The sequence below is a fragment of the Octopus sinensis genome, unplaced genomic scaffold (assembly GCF_006345805.1).
Source record: "Octopus sinensis unplaced genomic scaffold, ASM634580v1 Contig00804, whole genome shotgun sequence".
Lineage (NCBI taxonomy): Eukaryota > Metazoa > Mollusca > Cephalopoda > Octopoda > Octopodidae > Octopus > Octopus sinensis.
Genome location: NW_021824289.1, coordinates 5,001 through 19,987, shown reverse-complemented (window position 1 = coordinate 19,987; position 14,987 = coordinate 5,001). Strand labels below are relative to the sequence as shown.

The 14,987-nt window shown below is 39.8% G+C and overlaps 1 protein-coding gene across 1 annotated transcript in view; it reads right to left on the bottom strand.

Annotated features, from left to right (window-relative positions):
* Positions 1-1,326: 1,326 nt before the first annotated feature.
* LOC115226969 (DNA methyltransferase 1-associated protein 1) overlaps positions 1,327-14,987 on the bottom strand; it is a 15,510-nt gene continuing 1,849 nt past the window's right edge. Inside the window, exons 2-8 of the mRNA XM_029797923.2 lie at positions 12,816-12,946; positions 11,335-11,420; positions 9,674-9,803; positions 6,086-6,160; positions 4,164-4,382; positions 2,732-2,839; positions 1,327-1,542 (exon numbers count right to left, since the gene is read on the bottom strand). Of these exons, the coding sequence (XP_029653783.2) occupies positions 1,327-1,542; positions 2,732-2,839; positions 4,164-4,382; positions 6,086-6,160; positions 9,674-9,803; positions 11,335-11,420; positions 12,816-12,911 (930 nt within the window). The 5' untranslated portion in view covers positions 12,912-12,946. The remainder of the gene's footprint in view (positions 1,543-2,731; positions 2,840-4,163; positions 4,383-6,085; positions 6,161-9,673; positions 9,804-11,334; positions 11,421-12,815; positions 12,947-14,987) is intronic.

Here is a 14,987-nt window from a genome sequence, read left to right as displayed (position 1 = left end):
TGTCGTATATATATATATATATATATATATATATATATATATATATATATATATATATATGTATGTGTGTTTGTGTGTCTGTGGTTGTCCCCCTAGCATTGCTTGACAACCGATGCTGGTATGTTTACGTCCTCATCACTTAGCGGTTCGGCAAAAGAGACCGATAGAATAAGTACTGGGCTTACAAAGAATAAGTCCCGGGGTCGATTTGCTCGACTAAAGGCGGTGCTCCAGCATGGCCGCAGTCAAATGACTGAAACAAGTAAAAGAGTAAAGAGTATGGGCTTTTTTCAGTTCTCATTAATCAAATCCACTCACGACACATTGGCTGACCCAAGGCTGTAGTAGAAGACACTTGCCCAAGATACCATACAAAGGGACTGAACCTGGAACCATGTAGTTGGGAAGCAAACTTCTTACCACACATATATGCCGGTGTCTGTATCTATATGTATGGCAAAGTTCTTACAATTTCTAGTCAGAGGTATTTATGTACAGTACTATTTCAGCCTTTTTAAAAACCTTCAGCATGACTTAACCAGTAAATTTATAATTAACTAAATTGGTTTCATATTTTGGCACAAGGCCAGCAAATTTGAGTGAGGGGTTTAAATTGATTACATTGACTCCAGTGTTCAGCTGGTTCTTATTTTATCGACCCCGAGAAGGATGAAAAGTAAAGTCAACCGAAGCAGAACTGGAACTCAGAATGTAAAGATGGACAAAATGCCACTAAACATTTTTATCCAGCACAGTTAATGATTCTGCCAGTTAATTATTTATTTCTTTACTGCCCACAAGGGGCTAAACATAAAGGGGACAAACAAGGACAGACAAACGGATTAAGTCAATTACATCGACCCCAGTGTGAAACTGGTACTTAATTTATCGACCCCGAAAGGATGAAAGGCAAAGTTGACCTCGGTGGAATTTGAACTCAGAACGTAACGACAGACGAAATACCTATTTCTTTATTACCCTCAAGGGGCTAAACATAAAGGGGACAAACAAGGACAGACAAACGGATTAAGTCAATTACATCGACCCCAGTGCGAAACTGGTACTTAATTTATCGACCCCGAAAGGATGAAAGGCAAAGTTGACCTCGGCGGAATTTGAACTCAGAACGTAACGACAGACGAAATACCGCTAAGCATTTCGTCCGGCGCGCTAACGTGTCTGCCAGCGCGCCGCCTTTTAATTATTAATTAGCTATATTACATTACAAAGAGAGACATTAGGAGTAAACTTAAAGATTCCGGAGGAAATTCACGGAATGAACAAAAAATAGTCAACCATGACCACCATTTAAGAAAATAATGATAATCAAGTGAATGAACGTACGGTGGAGAGGCTGCCTTCCTTGAGCTTCTGCTGTTGATAGACCTTCTTCTTTGTGGTCTTTCTCTCCACACGGCGATTGTCTATGTTGCTATCGGCAGCAGTTATTAACTTCTGCAGATCCTGTGTCTTTTTCTCGCGTTCCTTCTTACGAAGTTCGATCTTCTTCAGTTCAGCAATCAGGTGTTCCTCTTCCTCGACCTGTGGTTAAAAGAGAGGGAAGAGGTGGGTAGTGAGAGATATTTTTGATGGATGGGTTAGTCAGATAGAGAGATAGAGAGAGAGTGAGAGAGAGAGACAGGTGTACTGGATGAATGGATGGATGGATGGGTGTGTGGATAAGTTTATAGGTAGATAGACAGACAGAGAAATAAATGGATGGACAGACGAGCAAATAAACAGACAGAAGGATGGATGGACGGATGGACAGACAGACAGAAATGGGTGGACAGATGGATGGATGGATAGAAAGATAGATAGATCAATAGATAGATAGATAAATAGATAGATAGATAGACAGACAGAGAAATAGATGGATGGAGAGACTAGCAAATAAACAGACAGAAGGATGGATGGACGGACGGATGAATGGATGGATCAATGGACAGATGGACAGACAGACAGATATGGGTGGACAGATAGATGGATGGAGAGAAAGATATGTTTCTTTATTAGCCACACAGGGCTGCACACAGACAGGACAAAATTACATGGTAGAGCTTTTCTTTGGGGGGTAAAAGAAGGGGGTTTGGTTTTCAATCAAAAGGGATCGTAAAGGGAAAGAAAGAGGACAAAAAAGGGGGGGATTTTTTTTTTTTGGAGAGAAAGATAGATAGATAGATAGATAGATAGATAGATAGATAGATAGACAGACAGCTCGATAGATAGACAGATAGATAAATATATGGATGGACAAACTAGCAAATAAACAGACAGACAGATAGATGGATGAATGGATGCACAATGAGTGGAGGGACAGACAGACAGAGACAGGTAGATGGATGGATGGAGAGAAAGATAGATAGACAGACAGATAGATAGATAAATAGACAGACAGACAGACTGATAAACAGACAGAGACTGCTTTCACAAACGACAATACTAAAAATGAACCTGACTGCTCTCAAAAAAAAAAACAAATAAAAAATCTGGAAAAATAATCCAGAATCCTTGTCCGATACCGGATCAATCTCAAAATTTAATCAGTTTGTGTCAGTCACGAGGCCAAACATCTCTGAAAGTTTCATCCAAATCCATTCAGCGGTTCTTGAGATATCTTGTCCACGGACAAACAAACAAATATCACTGAAAACAATACTTTCGCTTTCAGTAAGGCAGAGGTAATAATAACAAAATATACCCATGCTTGCATTTGGTTGATTCTACTCACCAATTTAGGGGTTCGGTTAAACAACTTGATCAACTGTAACTTCCGTTTTCTTTCATGACTGGCATCAAAGACCCAAATTTTGGGTTCTGGGCCTTGGGTGGCTCTCACCTGTAAAACAAAGGGTAGCAGGTATATATTCTTTTACTTTTATATTCTTTTACTTACTTCAGTCATTTGACTGTGGCCATGTTGGAGCACCGCCTTGAAGAGTTTTAATTGAACAAATCAACCCCAGGAGTTATTTTTCTCAAAGCCAAGTACTTATTCTATCGGTCTCTTTTCCCAAACCGCTCAGTTACGCGGATGTAAACACACCAACACAGGGTGTCAAGTGGTAATGGGGCGACTTAAACATACACAACAATATATACACATATATATATATCTATATCAATCTATCTATATATATATCAACAATAACAAAGGGTAAAATTAATTAATTAAGAAGTAATCAATAATTTCACCAAGTAGAATTCAGTATGAAAAAAGGACCATTTCATGGTAAACTTAAGTTATACTTAATAAAAAGGGTTCAGCAAAGATTTGCTTTGCCATATACTGAAGTTTAGGAATAGCAGCCAAAAAAAGTAGAAGAAATAGCTAAGATTTTTGGCTGCTATTTCTAAACTTCGGTATGCGGTAAAGCAAATCTTTGTAGAACCCTTTTTATTAAGTATCTATATATATAATATATATATATATATCATGAGTGTGATCATTGACAGAGCAGCTAACCGGCTTCCGTGCCAGTGGCACTTAAAAGGCACCATTCGAGTGTGATTGTTACCAGCATTGCCTTACTAGCACTCGAGCCCCGTGCTAGTAGGGTATTAAGAGCACCATCTGAGTGTGATCGTTGCCAGAGTGGCTATCTGGCTTCTGTGCCGGTGGCACGTAAAAGACACCATTCGAGTGTGATCGTTACCCAACTGGAGTCTGTGAAGCCAGAAGGCTGCACCAGGCCCAGTCTGATCTGGCAATGTTTCTACGGCTGGATGCCCTTCCTAATGCCAACCAGTCCATGAGTGTAGTGGGTGGCAAACGGCCACGATCGGATGGTGCTTTTTACGTGCCACTGGCACAGGGGTCAGGCCAGGCTGGAAAACAGCCACGATCAGATGGTGCTTTTTACGTGCCACCGACACGAGGCCAGTCGGGGCAGCGCTGGCAACGGCCAAGTTCGGATGGTTCTCTTACGTACTACCGGCACTGGTATCACAGCTGCAATTTCCATTGATGTTGATCGATTTCGATTTTCACTTGCCTCAACAGGTCTTCACAAGTAGAGTTTTGTGTCCCAAGAAGGAAAGGTATGCATAAGTGGACTGGCTACATCCCATGTAGAGGCCATGCGTTATGGTCTCACTTGTCCTGCCGGCGGATTGCTTGTGAGAAAGGAAGGAGAGGGACACACGGACACACGTATAGTTACCTTGACCAATGTGTTGCATATGTTGTAATATCGTTCCTTGATGTCCTCCACGCTTCTGTTTGGGTATTTACTGCGATCCCACCGGTCGTGAATGACAATGAAGCGGAGATCAAACCTCCGGCAGAGGTCAAACAGGTGGTCGGTCTCATGCCTCGTCCAGCTGTCGTCGTGAAGGTGCTGTTGGTACTCCAGATCAGAGTATGTTGGTACATCCACCGTCTGTAAAATCACAGATTGGAAACACATGAGAATAGAGCAGACATTGGATTGAATCAAAGAGGGTGAGGTTAAAGAATAAAGTACATTACAATAGATTACGTACAGGCACATGGCCTAGTGGTTAGAGCAGCAGACTCATGGTCGAGGGATCGCGGGTTCGAATCTCAGACCGGGCGATGTGTGTGTTTATTATTATTATTTTGTATCTGTGTTTGTCCCCCCAACATCGCTTGACAACCGATGCTGGCATGTGTGTGCTTACGTCCCCGTAACTTAGTGGTTCTGCAAAAGAGACCGATAGAATAAGTACTAGGCTTACAAAGAATAAGTCCTGGGGTCGATTTGCTCGACTAAAGGCGGTGCTCCAGCATGGCCACAGTCAAATGACTGAAACAAGTAAAAGAGACCGATAGAATAAGTACTGGGCTTACAAAGAATAAGTCCTGGGGTCGATTTGCTCGACTAAAGGTGGTGCTCCAGCATGGCCACAGTCAAATGACTGAAACAAGTAAAAGAGACCAATAGAATAAGTACTAGGCTCACAAAGAATAAGTCCTGGGGGGTCGATTTGCTCGACTAAAGGCGGTGCTCCAGCATGGCCACAGTCAAATGACTGAAACAAGTAACAGAGACCGATAGAATAAGTACTAGGCTTACAAAGAATAAGTACTGGGGTTGATTTGCTCGACTAAAGGCGGTGCTCCAGCATGGCCACAGTCAAATGACTGAAACAAGTAAAAGAGACCGATAGAATAAGTACTGGGCTTACAAAGAATAAGTCCTGGGGTCGATTTGCTCGACTAAAGGTGGTGCTCCAGCATGGCCACAGTCAAATGACTGAAACAAGTAAAAGAGACCGATAGAATAAGTACTAGGCTCACAAAGAATAAGTCCTGGGGGGTCGATTTGCTCAACTAAAGGCGGTGCTCCAGCATGGCCACAGTCAAATGACTGAAACAAGTAACAGAGACCGATAGAATAAGTACTAGGCTTACAAAGAATAAGTACTGGGGTTGATTTGCTCGACTAAAGGCGGTGCTCCAGCATGGCCACAGTCAAATGACTGAAACAAGTAAAAGAGACTGATAGAATAAGTACTGGGCTTACAAAGAATAAGTCCTGGGGGTCAATTTGCTCGACTTAAAGGCGGTGCTCCAGCATGGCCACAGTCAAATGACTGAAACAAGTAAAAGAGTATATATTGGGCTTCTTTCAGTTTCTGTTGACCAAATCCACTCACAAGGCTTTGGTTGGCCCAAGGCTATAGAAGAAGACACTTGCTCAAGGTGCCATGCAATGAGTAAAGTAAAGTTCCTTTCAGAGTCATGTAGTATCATAGGGCTGGTTTCCCAGTTTCCATGGTGTAAATACTCCCCACCTGGATGGGAAGCCAGTCTGTCGCGGGGTAACTCACTTTTGCCAGCTGAGTGGACTGGAGCAACATGAAATGAAGTGTTTTGCTCAAGAACAAAACGCGTCGCCCGGTCCAGGTATCGAAACCACAATCTTACGATCATGAGACCAACGCCCTAACCACAAAGCCATGCGCGTCCACACAGTGGGACTGAACCCAGAGCCATGTGGTTGGGAAGCAAACCGCTTACCACACAGCCACGCCTGCACCTGTATTTAAGAAAGCAGAAAGCACAACAAAATATGACCACCACCTCTTGTTTCATAAAGGGAAGGAATCGGTTATTTACCTTGTTGAACCTGGCAAAGGGATAGTCTTTGGCTTCGTCAGCAACCCGGCGCCAATGAAGGAATATGGTGCCGTCCTGTGGAGAGAGAAAAAGAGAGAGAGAGATATTAGAATACAGCTCTACATGAGAGAACTTATATATATGTATATAATATATATATATATTATATAATATAATATATATATTATATTATATAATATATATATATTATATTATACAATATATATATATATATTATATAATATATATTATATATATATATAATATATATATATATATATATATTATAATATATATATAATATAATATATAATATATATATATATATATAATATATATATATATAATATAATATATATATATATATATATATATAATAATATATATATAATATATATATATTATATAATATAATATATATATATTATATATATATATTATAATATATATTATATTATATATATATATATTATAATATATATTATATATATATTATACTAGCAGTATCGCCCGGCGTTGCTCGGGTTTGTAAGGGAAATAATTATATAAGCATTTTTAGAGATGTAAAGTATAATAGCCATCTCAATATGGCTAACCACAAAGGGGGAGGGGTGTTACTGTAGCTTTTTACGTTCTGAGATTTAATAATAAATTTTAGAGAGTTACTTCCCTTATATATGTCAAAAATGGATTAAAAATGGGAAAAATTGATGGTAAATTTTTTTTTAAATCGTAGACTCATCGTAGACGCGCGCTAATACCCAGACGGTCTCGATATGAATCACGACTATAAGATACCCGGTTTTGGTTAAACTGCACCGCAAAATGTGGGAGTAGTTAGGAATCTAAATCGTAGGAGACAGACACACAACCTCACTTTTATATATAAAGATTTCCTCTATTTACATAATATTGAGGTCTCTTTCTTCTTTTGTTATCTTACTGTTTTTACCAATATACATATATATATATATAATATATATATAGTTACAGAGATGTACTTGCATAGCAAGTGACTTGATCTGAGATCGTGTGCTGGAACGAAAACAGTTGCAGCGTTGAAGGTGTTTATAAGCCATTTAAGAAACACACAAAAACCGTTCGATTCACTTCAACATTTAAATTTAATTTGTCAAAATATTTTCATCGCTTTGAGACCGCGACCTGTTAGCACGATATTTTTGTCAGTGAACAGGTCGCGGTCTCAAAGCGAGGAAAATATTTTGGCAAATTAAATTTAAATGTTGAAGTGAATCGAACGGTTTTTGTGTGTTTCTTAAATGGCTTACAAACACCTTCCACGCTGCAATATATATATACACACATATATATATATGTATGTATGTATGTATGTGTGTATATGTGTATGCATGTATGTGTGTGTGTGTGCGTGTCTGTGCTTGTGATTGTCCTCCACCACTGCTTGACAACGAATGTTGGTTTGTTTACATCCCTGTCACCTAGTGGTTTGACAAAGGAAACAGATAGAATAAGTACAATGCTTACAAAAATAAAACGAGTTCAAGGCATGAGAAAGCTTGAGTTTACATGAGAAGGCCTAACAGACCTGGTAGAAACAGCAGCCAAATCTCCCTCAAATCACACCTTACTGTCTTATGTATGTATATATATATGAGCCAATGAGGGGGACCTCTACATGGTAGCTAGACCTGGTAGAAATAGCAGCCAAATTTCCCCCAAATCACACCTTACTGTCTTATCTATGTATATATGTATGTATGAGCCTATGAGGGAGACCCCTACATGGCAGCTAGACCTGGTAGAAATAGCAGCCAAATTTCCCCCAAATCACACCTTACTGTCTTATCTATGTATATATGTATGTATGAGCCTATGAGGGAGACCCCTACATGGCAGCTAGACATGGTAGAAATAGCAGCCAAATCTCCCTCAAATCACACCTTACTGTCTTATCTTTCTGCTACTTGGATATAGGTGTTATATTCGTCGTAAAAAAACTTTACTGTCACACACCCACGCACACACACACTCACCCTCACACACACACACACTCACCCTCACACACACACACACGCGCACACCCACACACACCCACTCACACACACGCACGTTAGCTTACAATTTTATTTATATATTTGCGTGTCTATGTGTTGAAAGAGGAAGTGGGAGGCAGAGTGAAAGAATCACTCACTACAGTAAGTCAATTACTTTCATTTTATTCGTTGCCCACTGTGTGTGTGCGTTTGCGTGTGCTGTAAACCAGACTAAGAAAAGCATTTGACACACACACCAGAATGTGAGTTTTCTATAAATTTTGCTTAATTGGAGTTTAAATTTTAAAAACTGGACCTGGCATTACGCGATGCATTGTACTCTTAAAAATGCAAGGTAAATTGTAATTGAAGAAATCCTATATTGTAGATTTGTATAACTCCCAAAGGGAGGCAGATAAAATCTGCCTTTTATAATAAGAGATATATATATATTATTATATTATATATTATATATATATATATATATATATATATATATTATATAATATATATATATATATAATATATAATATATATAATATATAATAATATATATATATATATATTATATATATAATATATATTATATAATATATATATATATATATATATATGAGTAAAGAAGGAGGTAAGAGGAAAAACGCAAGGGAGATAACCAACGTTATCCCATGGGAGATAATAAACATGTATTAGGCTGACACATTACACACACACATATGTAAATATGTGTGTGTGTGTAACTAATAATTATTTTCGTTAGTGAAATATATGTATGATGGTAACGAAATATCTCATAAACAATCTCTCATGTTTCGTTTTAGAACGGCAGTAATTTTATTCAGTTGAATACACGTCATTGATTGGTTGAAATTACCGAAATATGACAATTCTAACACGAAATAACTTCGTAAATATAAACTTTTCTCAAAAATGCTAAGAGCAAAAGATGTTTTATATGACACATTCTACCAGTGTCCGAAGTTTGAAAGAATTTAGTTACAAAAAATTATTTTTTAAAATCTATCAGTCAAAAGGTAAAGATCCGAAAAACAAAATGGTGTCTATTTACTCTCGAGGTGTCTGTGTACATACATTGGAAACGGAAGCACTCCGTCGGTAACGACGATGAGGGTTCTGGTTGATCCGATCAACGGAACAGCCTGCTCATGAAATTAACGTGTAAGTGGCTGAGCACTCCACAGACACGTGTACCCTTAACGTAGTTCTCGGGGATATTCAGCGTGACACAGAGAGTGACAAGGCCGGCCCTTTGAAATACAGGTACAACAGAAACAGGAAGTAAGAGTGAGAGAGAGTTGTGGCGAAAGAGTACAGCAGGGATCACCACCATCCCCTGCCGGAGCCTCGTGGAGCTTTAGGTGTTTTCGCTCAATAAACACTCACAACGCCCGGTCTGGGAATCAAAACCGCGATCCTACGACCGCGAGTCCGCTGCCCTAACCACTGGGCCATTGCGCCTCCACACATACATTACAGACTACACATATAACAGCATTAGAGAGAGAGAGAGCTAGAGAGAAAGAGAGAGAGAGAAGGAGGGAGGTTCCTTTACCTTCCGTGCTGGGTTAGTGAAGGGCATCCATTTCCAAGGGCGCACTTTCTGACTGCCAATTTTGGCTTTCATCTGTTTGTAGCCCTGGTTCACATCAGTCGGTAGAATTGGTGGGGTATCCTTCATGTATCTGGAATAAAAAACGGTGAAAGATAGAATAAATAATGCCTCGCAGTATCAACATCATCATCATCATCATCATTACACATCTACCGGAAGGAAGGAAAGAAGACCCCCTTCGGTCATGAATAACCATGGGATTGCACCTAGATGGTTACCCTCCAAGGCACAAGACCAGGCAAGGTTGTTTATGGAAGACCAGCAGTCGCCCATGCATACCAGCCTCCCCTGTCCATACCATTATATGTATATAGGGTAAGGGGTAAAGATACCCATGGGATAACACCTAGAAGGTTACCCTCCAAGGCACAAGGCCAGGCAAGGTTGTTTGTGGACCCCAGGACTTATTCTTTGTAAGCCTAGTACTTATTCTATAGGTCTCTTTTGCCGAACCACTAAGTTATGGGGACGTAAACACACCAGCATCGGTTGTCAAGCGATGTTGAGGGGCACAAACACAGACACACAAACATATACATACACATATATGACGGGCTTCTTTCAGTTTCCGTCTACCAAATCCACTCACTGGCGGTTGCACAGGCGCGAAAGTTACGTTGTTATCCTCATTCTGTAAACGGTGGCTTTTAACGGGTGGAGAGCTGAACCATCCTGGGGTACAGAGAATTCACAGTCTAGACTAGGGTCTGAAAGTTTTATGACACCATAACGGGTTACACCATGGTCCTTCTGCTTTGTGGCAGAAGTAGGAAGAAAGAGTGAGAGAAAGTTGTGGTGAAAGAGTACAGCGGGGTTCACCCCTCACCCCCGCCGGAGCCTCGTAGAGCTTAGGTGTTTTTGCTCAATAAACACACACAATGTCCGGTCTGAAAATTGAAACCCGGTGGCACGTAAAAAGCACCGACCGATCGTGGCCGCTGCCAGACTCCCCTGGCACCTGTGCAGGTGGCACGTAAAAAGCACCCACTACACTCGCGGAGTGGTTGGTGTTAGGAAGGGCATCCAGCTGTAGAAAGTCTGCCAGATCAGACTGGAGCCTGGTGCAGCCTCCTGGCTTCCCAGACCCCGGTCGAACCGTCCAACCCGTGCTAGCATGGAAAACGGACGTTAAACGATGATGATGATGATGATGTTCTTATGACCGCGAGTGCGCTGCCCTAACCACTGGGCCATTGCGCCTCCGGTTGCTGTTGTTGGAGATATTGGCAAATAAATTGATTGATGATTTACAACAGAGGAAAGAGCATGGAGAATTAAACCCAACCCTAGGGGACAGCAGGATTGATAGGGTACGGTGAGCTGGCAAAGACGTTAACACGCCGGGCGAAATGCTTAGCGGCATTTCGCCTGCTGCTAGGTTCTGAGTTCAAATTCCGCCGAGGTCAACTTTGCCTTTCATCCTTTCGGGGTCGATTAAATAAGTACCAGTTACGCACTGGGGTCGATGTAATCGACTTAACCCGTTTGTCTGTCCTTGTTTGTCCTCTCTGTGTTTAGCCCCTTGTGGGTAGTAAAGAAATAGGATTGATAGAGTACGGGTCAGAGAGAGAGAGAGAGAGAAATAGTAAATATGTCCCTACTTGTTGTCTGTCCACAACAGGCCCCATAGTTCCCTGTGCATTCCTTCAGGTCGTTTAAAGGTTGGCTCAGCTTTTTTGGTCTTGCACTGAAAATGAGGAAGTATTTTAGAAAGGTGAGGATTAGGATTAGGATTAGCATATTAAATGCACGGAGCATTAAAAGAGTGAAAATGTAGATTACAAAAGAATAGAAAGATAGGAAGACTCTTGGATAGAAGCAGACAAAAAGATGGCTGGATAGAGAGGGAAGGAGAGAAGTGGATGCATGGATGGATGAGCAAAAGGCAGACAGGTAGATAGACAGGTAGACAGGTAGACAGATAGATAGACAGGAAGAAAGACAGGTAGATAGACAGGTAGACAGATAGACAGACAGGTAGATAGACAGGTAGGTAGACAGATAGATAGACAGGTAAATAGACAGGTAAACAGATAGATAGACAGGTAGATAGATAAATAGACTGACTGGTTGTTAGATAGATAAATAGATAAATTTCTTTATTGGCCACACGGCTAAATACAGAGGGGACAATTACAATGTAGAGTTTTTCTTTTCGAGGAGGAGGGGGGGGGGGCGAAAACAAGTGGATGCATGGATGGATGAGCAAAAGGCAGACAGGTAGATAGACAGGTAGACAGATAGATAGACAGGTAGATAGACAGGTAGACAGATAGATAGACAGGTAGATAGACAGGTAGACAGATAGACAGACAGGTAGATAGACAGGTAGGTAGACAGATAGATAGACAGGTAAATAGACAGGTAAACAGATAGATAGACAGGTAGATAGATAAATAGACTGACTGGTTGTTAGATAGATAAATAGATAAATTTCTTTATTGGCCACACGGCTAAATACAGAGGGGACAATTACAATGTAGAGTTTTTCTTTTCGAGGAGGAGGGGGGGGGGCGAAAACAAGTGGATGCATGGATGGATGAGCAAAAGGCAGACAGGTAGATAGACAGGTAGACAGATAGATAGACAGGTAGATAGACAGGTAGACAGATAGATAGACAGGTAGATAGACAGGTAGACAGATAGACAGACAGGTAGATAGACAGGTAGGTAGACAGATAGATAGACAGGTAAATAGACAGGTAAACAGATAGATAGACAGGTAGATAGATAAATAGACTGACTGGTTGTTAGATAGATAAATAGATAAATTTCTTTATTGGCCACACGGCTAAATACAGAGGGGACAATTACAATGTAGAGTTTTTCTTTTCGAGGAGGAGGGGGGGGGCGAAAACAAATTTAAAAAAATAGGAACAACGATTAAAATGGATCGAAATCGTTGGGGATATATGCAAAAAATTACAAAAAGTTCCCAAGAAATATAAAAATCAGTTAGCTCTTCATTATTGTTTCAAAATTTATATAAATTTGAAGAAAAGAAACTTGACAATCAAAGAGGAGAGAGAGACAGAGAGAGACAGACAGACAGACATAGATTAAAAAATTTGTGATTGCTTACTTTTTTGTCATTCATCAACGATTTCTTAGTGACTGGTTCATAAGGTTTGTCAGTATCCAACTCCAGAATATCTCGGATGTCACAATTCATTGCCATGTTGACCAGGATGTTAGTGGTGCCGGCAGATGTTTCTGAAGTGAGAAAATAAATATAAATGAATAAATAAAAATATCTATATAAATATATATCCAAAATGGAGACGAGTACCAATGTTCCTGTGTGATATGCTTAAAAATTGTAGAGATCCTGCTAACATGAAACCATTGGTAGCTACTTCAGCATCTATATATATATATATATATATATATATATATATCATATATACACAATAGGCGCAGGAGTGGCTGTGTGGTTAGTAGCTTGTTTACCAACCACACGGTTCCGGGTTCAGTCCCACTGCGTGGCACCTTGGGCAAGTGTCTTCTACTATAGCCTCGGGCCGACCAATGCCTTGTGAGTGGATTTGGTAGACGGAAACTGAAAGAAGCCTGTCGTATATATGTATATATATATATATATATGTGTGTGTGTGTATGTGTTTGTGTGTCTGTGTTTGTCCCCCTAGCATTGCTTGACAACCGATGCTGGTGTGTTTATGTCCCCGTTACTTAGCGGTTCGGCAAAAGAGACTGATAGAATAAGTACTGGGCTTACAAAAGAATAAGTCCTGGGGTCGATTTGCTCGATTAAAGGGCGGTGCTCCAGCATGGCCGCAGTCAAATGACTGAAACAAGTAAAAGAGTATATGAATATCAAAGAAGACTTCTATGTGGTAACTAAGTCTGCTAGAAATAGCAGCCAAAACTCCTGCAGACCACACAATCTTAAATCAAGAAAAGGATTACATTAGACAATGTAGGTCCTGATAAAGGAAACATGAGACGGCCCTTACTGGTAAAACCTTTGACCATAGCTCTACTTGAACAGGGCTGACTTGGGATACAATTTGTCTAAATAAAAGACAGGATGGTCACAGCTGGGACGCCTTTAATCCATGTCTGCTGGATCAGGGCTGACCAAGAACTAAACACGAAATAATAACAAGGATGTAACATTAGATGGTATAGTCCCAGATATATTATGGCCGAATAAAAGCCAGGGTGGCCACAGCTGGAATATCTTTGACCATTGGTCTGCTGGATGAGGGCTGGCACGAGGCTAAACAATAGTAATAATGAAGAAGACATGAGATACTGTAGTCCTAGATATACTTGGAATAAATATCAGGTGTGATGGTCACAACTGGAATACTATTGGGATCTTTTCGGTTTGACCGGCAGTTTTTTAAAATAATTTCCACGTAACTAAACACTTTTAAATTTCGTATACTGGTAGAATGTGTTTATAAAACATCTTTTTCTCTTGGCTTTATTGAGAAAATTCTATGGTTTGTAAGATATTTGTTGTTCTTTTTGTCTTCAATTTCTGCAATTTCAACCAATCAATGACGTCCATTGAGGTGAAAACATTCTGTGCTGAATGAATATGTCTCTCGTTTAAGAAACAGGGATCTTTTCGGTTTGACCGGCAGTTTTTTAAAATAATTTCCACGTAACTAAACACTTTTAAACTTCGTATACTGGTAGAATGTGTTTATAACATCTTTTTCTCTTGGCTTTATTGAGAAAATTCTATAGTTTGTAAGATATTTGTTGTTCTTTTTGTCTTCAATTTCTGCAATTTCAACCAATCAATGACGTCCATTGAGGTGAAAACATTCTGTGCCGTATGAATATGTCCCTCGTTTAAGAAACAGGGATCTTTTCGGTTTGACCGGCAGTTTTTTAAAATAATTTCCACGTAACTAAACACTTTTAAATTTCGTATACTGGTAGAATGTGTTTATAAAACATCTTTTTCTCTTGGCTTTATTGAGAAAATTCTATAGTTTGTAAGATATTTGTTGTTTTTTTTGTTTTTTTTCAGTTTCTGCAATTTCAACCAATCAATGACGTCTATTGAGGTGAAAACATTCTGTGCCGTATGAATATGTCCCTCGTTTAAGAAACAAATTGGGTTTATTTACATTTGTGAAGAAAAAAAAGATACCCTTCCCCCCACCCTAACCCGAACTCTAACCCTAAAACGGATTGAAATGCAATAGATCGATTCTAGGGAACACGTTTAAAATCAAGCTTATCATAAAGGTGACTGGGTGGACATAGCCAAGAA